At 29.4% G+C, this 9,450-nt stretch overlaps 1 protein-coding gene across 1 annotated transcript; it reads right to left on the reverse strand.

Annotated features, from left to right (window-relative positions):
• Window positions 1-328: 328 nt before the first annotated feature.
• On the reverse strand, window positions 329-1,429 carry LOC131649031 (uncharacterized). Its single transcript, XM_058918781.1, has one exon. It carries the CDS (start codon window positions 1,427-1,429, stop codon window positions 329-331), a length of 1,101 nt encoding a protein of 366 aa, XP_058774764.1.
• Between the last annotated feature and the right edge of the window lie 8,021 nt (window positions 1,430-9,450).

Raw genomic sequence — 9,450 nt, forward strand, 5'->3', positions numbered from 1 at the left:
TTCTGAGCATAGATTATAGTTAAGAAGTGGGAGAAGTCACCTTTGCTATTTGACACCTCACAGTGCAGGTATTGATCAGAAGCACCCAACCCTTTAATATGCCATATCCTATGATCCCAACCTAGCCATATTCTACCATTTAAGTGATGCACATAATTATCAAGAAACTGCCAGTCTAACCCCAAATGCTTCCTAATGCATTCTTTATTGTTTATTTTGACTCTAGTTTCAAGCAAAGCAGCACAACTAACCTTATTAGTCTTGAGGTGGGCTCCAACCTCCATGCATCTAGCATGTTTATTCAGCCCTCTAACATTCCAGCTAAGCATCATGGTATAGGGAATGGTGTGGAACACTCACCTTGGTTCAATGGATCAAAACCATTAGTGCAATTAACTTCTGTTTGTATAACTGGTTCTTTGCCCCTGTTCTTGCTTGCAGTTCTAGCTGGGATCCAAGGCTCCTCTTTCTCTTCCTCAGTAGTTATCTTATTATCTTGGGTCATGGCTTGGGTAGCTTCCTTAGAAGTTGGATTGTTGACAACTTGTTTCTGAACATACACTTGCTTCTGTTTCTCAATTTTCTGCTTGCACACATGATCAACCTTGTTGCATTGAGTACAGAATGGCGGTTTCCACTCATAATCCACTTGTTGCATCAGCTTTTCCCCCGTAGGGTCCCTTATGGTGATGTGGTTCTTGAGTTCTTTGGTGACATCTACCTCAATAAGGACTCTAGCATAAGAAACCCTGAGTTTCTTTGCTGTACACTCATCAGTCATAAGTGGTTTCCCAATGGCACTTGCTATCTTCCCTATGCTTCTTTCTCCCCAGTACACCAGAGGCAATTGGGGAAACATCACCCAAATAGGCAAAACCCTGAGAACATCATCGTGTAAGGTGAATTTGGGGTTCCACTCGTGGAGCAAGATAGGCTTCTTGTATAGTGTGTATGGTCCTCGCATAAGCACTGCTGTCTTATCCTCACTACTCCTGAACCGAATGATAAAATATCCTTCTTCATTGTAGTAAAGATCCGGCATCGATACAAAATTCCATGTCGTATTCATAAATTTTCTGACTACGTTCATAGGTAACTCCTCACGTATTGCATACATAATGAGTGCATCCCTCCAAAATTGTTTCTCAGAGACAACATCTTGCTCCTCAATATGTACCTCCAGCTCCCCATTAACAAGCATTGGTGCCGTATATTCAATCATACTCCCATTCGAAGCCAGTCGGTTTCCTTTAATGACATCCACCCAAGGCTTTGGTGGTTCAGCCTCCCCTTTGTCTAACTTCTCTTCTGCGATTGTTTCCAACACAGGTCCAGTGATACCTTTGTTCAAATCTGCACTTGTATTGCTGGTATTCTTGGGAGAACTCGGTGTAGACGAGAAAACCCTAACACTCGCCGGTGGGGTCATCGCCAGCTTCTTCTTTGGTCGGCCACGCCTCATTCCCAGAGCTCACGTTAGCAGGTAAACCTAAAACTCCACCGTAGAGGTCCCTAACCCTAAGGCTAGGAGTTTAAACCAACTACAGTGAAACTCAAGATCCACCCCCAACCAGAAGATGCTATAGTTCGCCGCTTTTCTCTCGCCGGAAATCGCAACCCTAGCAGAGCAAAACCGAAGTTAATTAAAGTCTCTTTTTTACTATTAATTGTATTGATTCTCCTTTATTTAATTTTTTAATAATTATTGAAATTTTTTGGAAATGCATATCCGAAACATTCCAAGACCAAAAATTGGAATATTTCGGATATGCATCTCCGAAGACACCCCTCTAAAAAAAAGTGATTTCAGAAATGCATCTCCGAAAACACTTTTTTGTGTTTTCGGAGATACATCTTCGAAAACACTTTTTTTTGGTGTTTTCAGAAGTGCACTTCCGAAATCAACTTTTTTTCAGAAAAAAGTGATTCCGGAGATGCATTTTCGAAATATAGGGCATTCTGGAAATTTCGTCGAGGGTGGCCAAGAAGGTTAGGGGGTCAATAAAGAAATTTCCTTCTTTTATGTAATTATTTGAATTTACACTAAGTAAAATATAAACTATCAATTTGGTACATAATGAACAAAAAAATGTCTAACATTGTTTGACAAAAACATTTATATAAATAAATTAATGCACATTCTTTGTATTGTATTTTAAACATTATTTTAAAGAAAAACAATTTTATAACGAATATGTTCTTTTGTAATGTATTTTAATCATCAGTTGTTTTTTTAACAAAAAGAATTTTATAAATGAAGTTACTTCTTGAAATACACTACAAAAGAATTTATTTTTTATTTAAAAATAAATTATAAAAGACTGATTACTCAAAAATAAAGGGATTATTTTTGTTAAAGAAAAAATTAAAAGTTGTTTTTTTTAAAAAAATTAATTGTAACTAAAAAAAATAGTAAATATGTTTTCTTTTTATTGTGTTTTCTTTTATCATACACTATAATGCTTTAGTAAAAAAATTGAAAAACATTTCCATTAGCTGTATTTCAAGAAAAAAAATTACTATAATGTTTTACTGAACGAGTTTTCTTTTAACTATAAATGTTAATGCTATAAAAGATACGGAATGCACTAGTTTAATTACAAAAATGTTATTGTCAAGAAAATAAAATAAAATAGAGAATTAGAATGGCAATGAAAATGAAAATGTTAAAGAACTTTTATTATTAAATTGATAGTTAAATGTTAAATAATTACATAAATTAATTGAGTGAAAAATAGAGAGAAAAAAAATGAGTTTTAGGTATAAAAATAATTGAAAAAAAATTAAATAAATCATAATTAAGAGAGAGAAGAGTTTTAATCTTAAATTAAGAAGGTACATCATGCTAATACACACCTTCGTTAAAATGAGTAGGTGTATTACTGTATTATAACATTCCTTATAACATCAAATTACACCCGAATATTTAATATTGTTAAAAGTGAAAAATATTGATAAGAAGAGAATATGGTATTAAAGTGTATTACTCTCAATGCTTTTTGTTGGATAAATTAAAAGGATTAAAAGAAAGTTACTGTTAGAGTTCATTAGCATAATAAAGAGAGGATTAAAAGAAAGTTACTGTTAGAGTTCATTAGCATAATAAAGAGAGGTAGATGATATGTTTCAATTTTTTTCACTAGCGACGTGGTAAGAAAGGCTAGGGTTTCTGTTTTTGTGGAAGGGTTTGAACATATGAGAGCTACTTATTCTTTAGTGTTAATAGTAATTCACCCCTGTAATGTTAGCGAATTTTGTTTTTGCCCCCTCTCTACCATTTGGCAACGGTTTTTTCAAAAAAATCGTTGCCAAAACCTGCCTTTGACAAGGGTGGGGATAAACCAAAACACGCTCATATTACAGGGATAAATTACTATTAACCCTATTCTTTAATTGTTTAAGCATTAACTTTGAGTTGGGCTTTATTGATAATATAAGTGGGCTTGGTGTGGGCTTGGCTTATATTACTTGGAAATTTCTTTGTAGACTCCTTATGGGAAGAATTTCCAGCGAAAATTCTAAAATACTTCTACTTCGGAGATGCATCTCTAATTTTTTTTTTTCTTTCAAATTTTTTCAGAATTCAGAGATGTATCTCCGAAAACATCAATTGGGGGTGTTTCCGTAGATGCATCTCCGAAAACACCAATTTCACATTTTTTTGGTGTTTCGGAAATGTATCTCCGAAATATGCAGAAACCTATTTTTTTTTCTAAACAATGTTTAATTCCGTATTCTATATTAAATAACAATGCAAACGACAATGCTTAATGGAAACAGTACTTAATATAAACTAAATATAACAAGCAAATCGGAATAAAATACTAATATTATATATATATATATATATATATATATATATATATATATATATATATATATATATATATAATTGACATTGTTATATTTTCTCTTAAGTATAAAATATAAAATAATTTAATTTTAACATTTTTAAGATGTTGAACTGGGTTATAAAATCATAAATTTTGGAAGATTGTAATTTTATATTAGTTTTTTCAAAAATTTAATATAAAATCATAAATTTCGAAAAGATAAAAAAGATTTATATTGTTTTTTTTTTCCAAAATCCATAATAAAAACATAAATTTGAGATTTTATATTGAATTTTCTAAAATACCGATAAAAACCATGATATTAAAAAATCTTAAAATTTATACGGAATTTTTTTTAAAAAGACAACACAATATGGGGTATAAAAAAATCTTTTGGAAAAAACGATAGATATTTATTTGCAACTATTTATAAAACATAAAGTATATACTATCATAAAACATATAAGGGCTACTCAAGTGAGAACACTTGGTTATAATGAGAAATGAGAACATTCAGTTATATCCTTTAGATTCTATTCAATAAAATTTGTGGTATAGATTTTATCTTACTTAAAATAAACATGCAATTAAAAGTTACACACAATCATTTTTCTCAAATCTCAAAATTAATTAGAGAATCTCTTACGAATAAAATTTAATATTTCTTTCTCTAAGATATTTATATTTAGTATTTGTTAAATATTAATTATAAAAAAAATTTATAAAGTAAAATTACATAATTTCAAAATAAAATTCTCAATAATGAGTTTATAAAAATTTATATACTATAATTTGAAATTTTAATATTTTTAAAAAATCTAAAGAGAAAAAACATAGAAAAAAAGATTGAAATATCTTATTCAAATTTTAATAAGTATCAATTTAAATTATTTATTTTAAATTTAAATTGCAATCTCGGTTTAATTTCAATTCATATAATCATAAAAAAATTCAATTCACTTATATTTCTTTTCTAACCAAATATTTGTAATGCTATGAAAATTATATTTTACAAAAACGTTAAAATAAAAAAACTTTAATATATGCTAGTTTTGATAGTGTTATTTATTTTTAATAGTACTTCATTTTAAATTTTGTAAATATGAATATTATAGAGATAGTTATATCAGATTTTGTTATAAAATTATTTTAACAATATCACAATTTTTATGATATATATTTGTTTGTTATAATTTTTTTTTAAAAACTACGAATTTTTTAGCATCACATATCTTCGGCACAAAAAAAAATTAATTTATTTAAAAGAAATAATCATTAAAATTAAATTTAAATATTATTATCTTTTTTCTATGAATTTTTAAAAATTATTATTTTTTGAAATTATAGTGAAAATATTTTCATAAAAATCATTATTGAAAAATATTTTATTATAAAAATTATGAAATTTCAATTCTAAATAATTTTTTATAATTTAAAACTAAAATTATGTAAGAAAGAAATATTAAATTTTATTCAAAAAAGATTCTCTAATTAATTTTGAGATTTGAGAAAAATGATTGTGTGTAATTGCATGTTTATTTTAAGTAAGATATAATTTATACCACAAATTTCATTGAATAGAATCTATGGGCTATAACTGATTGTTCTCATTTCTCATTATAACCAAGTGTTCTCACTTGAGTCGCCCCAATATGTATATATATATATATATATATAAATATATATATATATATATATATATATATAAATATATATATATATATATATATATATATATATATATATATATATATATATATATATATATATATATATATATATATATATATATATATATATATATATATAAAACAGTGTACGAAAATATCAAAATATTACAACTCGAATACAAAAAAGTCAAGACTAAAAAATAAATAGGCAACAACTATGAGTATGCCTAACCCTAACTCCCTGGAACCTCCTCTGCCTAGTATATTTCGATGCACCGCCCGTGTCACCGACCATCCTCTCCACGATGGCAACCGCCTCTGGACCGTCGTGCAAGATGATACCTCGGTCCAATGCATCCCGCTCAAGCATCTCTATCCGCTAGCATATCGATAGGAGATCAGTGGCATGGTCATCCTCAGCCTGCTGGTTCTCCAAGATCTTCTCATATGCTGGCCTAGGAGCTCCGGGAGCGTCGAGTGTCATCAGAGGATGTGAGCCGAAACTTTCTTGCGTGGTTCACGGATTTTATCGTCGGCCTATCCTGTTACCACAAAAAAAATTGTTAGTTAAAAAACGGTTAAATTATAAAGTGTAATTAAAAAAACCTAAATAAAAAACGGTTAAATTATAAAGTGTAATTAAAAAAATACCTGTCCCTCCCAGACACGCCGAGTGACTTGGTCGTGGTAGTAAATAAGCAAGGAAGTGTCCCTAGACCCTCCCGGGTAGCCTTGCTCCTCCTCCTCCTTCTCCTCCCCGTACGGAGGGTCAACATCAGGTATCACCTCCTCCTCATCCTCCCGTACCTCCTGATGGGAATAAGACATCTGAGCCAGCCGACTCCTCGATCCAGATGAGGAACTAGGCTCATCCATCTAGACGGATACTCGTACTCTACCCCGTCCCTATGTCGATGCCAACTGTGACGCCCGCTCGCGTCTAGCCGACGCTGTCTGGGTCTCTCTGCCCTGTCTAAGTTGTGCGGGGTTGCCTTCCATTTTCTTGAAAAAATTGAAAACTATAAGAATGTGAAACAATCAAAAAAATAAAATAAAAACATTTCTAGCTTAATTTCGGAAGTGCATTTCCGAAACTGGTCAAGGAGGTGTTTTCAGAAATGCACTTCTGAAACCCCCTGCGAACTCCATTTTTGCAGAACTACCAATCCTTGCCCTAAGTGCATCAAAATCAAATTTTTCCTATCTAAGTATATCCAGTGACATATAATAACTTAAATGTACTACATTATACTAATTTCTAACACCCCTAATATCAATTTCAATCCTAAATTTCAAGTTTTGAAAACTTACAAATGTGAGGTGTTGTTGGAGGTACTTTCGAAGTGGTCTTTGAATGTTGGAGAGTAATTTGATGTTCTTTGAAGTAGCCTTTGTAAGGTGCTTCTGCAAATGCTTGAGTAATTTGGAAAATTTGAGAAATTTAGGGTAAAATGGAAACGGGGGAGACTGTTTTGTTCAAAATGCACATTTTTTCGGAAATGAATCTCCGAAATATTGTTTTCGGAAATGTATTTCCGAAATATTTTTTTTTAAGTAAAAAAAAGAGGTTTTCGAAGATACATTTCTAAAATCGTTTTTTTTTTTAACTTCGAAGAAGCATTTCTAAAATATAAGGACATTTTAAAAATTTCACCGCGGGTGACCAAAAAGATGAGACCTATAAAAAGATTCCTATTACTTTTCACATTTCAATGACTTAAAAAACACGACAATGGTATAATATAACTCTTTATTTTCTTTAAATATAAAATGAAATGGTGGCTTAATTAGGATTGTTTATGGCATTAGAATAATTTAGAGCAGAAAGAAATAAGATACGGTATTTTTTTTTCTTTAATGGTCTTTTTTTCATGATTTTATTTATTCTTTTTTCTTCAAATCATTTCCAAACGTAAAATGCAAATAGAATTCTGATAATTATTTAAGATAATACAAGGTTAGTTATTGTTTTTTTCAAAAAAAAAAAATATTAATTTTTAAACAATTACTAACATATATAATATAAAAATTATTCTATATTAAAAATAGTATGAAAATATTATAAAATTTATGCTAATATTATATTATATTTTATATTATATTAAAATTACATTTAACTACTACCGGTTGAACCCTGGTTATACCTTTAAACCTTAAACCAATAGCTAGTCTGATTTTGATTACCATCATATAGTAAAACCTAGATAAGTTACCTATGGAAACACTAAGGTATTTGAGGAACTTCTTGAAATATAAAGATATAAATTAAGATTTAATGGTTGGAGAAGAATCAAAAGACTTTGCCACATTAGGAATAGGATATGGAGATTGAGCTGGATTGTGACCAGTAGGTATTTCTCGTTTGATTCCTCGAATAAAATTGTAATCATAAAACTTTGCCACACTAGGAATAGGATCTGGAGATTGAGCCGGATTTGGACCAGTAGGTACTAGTCTTTTGATTTCTCGGACTAGATTGTAATCACCAGATTTGTCCAACTTAGGAACATGATCAGGTGATTGAGCTGGATTTGGACCAGTAGGTACTAGTCTTTTGATTGACTTTGCTATACTAGGAATAGGATCTGGAGATTGAGCTGGATTTGGACCCGTGGGTACTAGTCTTTTGATTTCTCTAACAAAGTTGTAATCATAAGATTTATCTACAGCAGGAATAGGATCGGGAGATTGAGCTGGATTTGGACCTGTAGGAACTTCTCTTTTGATTCCTCGAACAAAATGGTAATCAAAAGACTTTCCCACAGCAGAAATAAGATTAGGATATTGTGCTGGATTTGAACCAGTAGATACTTTACTTTGGATTTCATGACTTATCTGATGATCACTTGTAACAAGAGAAAGGTGCAAGAGAGCCATCAATGCAATCAAATAAACCCTAAAAATACCCATTGAGTTTGAATTTTTATGTTGCTAAGATAATTGTATAATTTTTATGTTGCAAGATGGTTGTATAAATAACAACGCTGTGTGAGATATGAAGATTTAATTTAATCAAAATATACTAAATTCTTTAGTCAAAAAAAAAAAAAACTAAATTCAAATTTAAAAATCATGCATTCAAAGAACTATAAATAAAAATATATTCCTAATATACTAATTGTCATGATTCTCGTTCAAAATTAGTGTATACATATGGAAATATTTAAAAGAAGTGTTAAGGTTTCCAAATAAAAAAGAAACATTCTCCAAATAAATTAATTATTTCAATTTTTTATGTATTAAATACAAATATTTCAAATGAAACATACATTTTATTTCTTAAAATAGTCATTGTTTTTATTTTTATAAAACTGAATATAAGTATTTTTAACAAAATATATATTTTTAAATTCTTAACCAATGTCTATGAAATATTCGTTAGCATTTACCTGAAAAGAATAAGAACATCCCTAACATACCAAATTTTATAATTCTCATTCAAAAATATGGATATGCATTTAACTATTTTAAAGAATATATATTTTTACAGTACTATTTTTCAAATCAAACTCCCAGACACACATACAAAGAATCTGATACATATAGTAATTCATCAATATGAGATTTCAATCATTTAAAGCACTGATACATAAAAGGTAATCCAATAAATTAGAATTACATATATATTAATAATTATGAAAAAGATTATTCAAATATACTAGTAAATGTTACTGTTAACATAAAAAATATAAGAGAAAAATACTTATTTTCTTTCAAAATATAAGAGAGAAAAAATCAACTTTCACCTTTTATAAAGTGAAATTAAAGACAAATTACATTTAATTTATCCTCTCTCTTACCTTTTTTTTATAATCAGCCAACAACTAGAATTGTTTTTACATCTTCACAAGAGAAATCATTTCAAAAAAATCACAAAAAGTCTTCATCCAAATTATTATAATTTTACTTTTCTTAATAAGTGTGATTTTATTTTTTCTCTAATATTT

Source organism: Vicia villosa, linkage group LG1, assembly GCF_029867415.1.
Source record: "Vicia villosa cultivar HV-30 ecotype Madison, WI linkage group LG1, Vvil1.0, whole genome shotgun sequence".
Classification (NCBI taxonomy): Eukaryota; Viridiplantae; Streptophyta; class Magnoliopsida; order Fabales; family Fabaceae; genus Vicia; species Vicia villosa.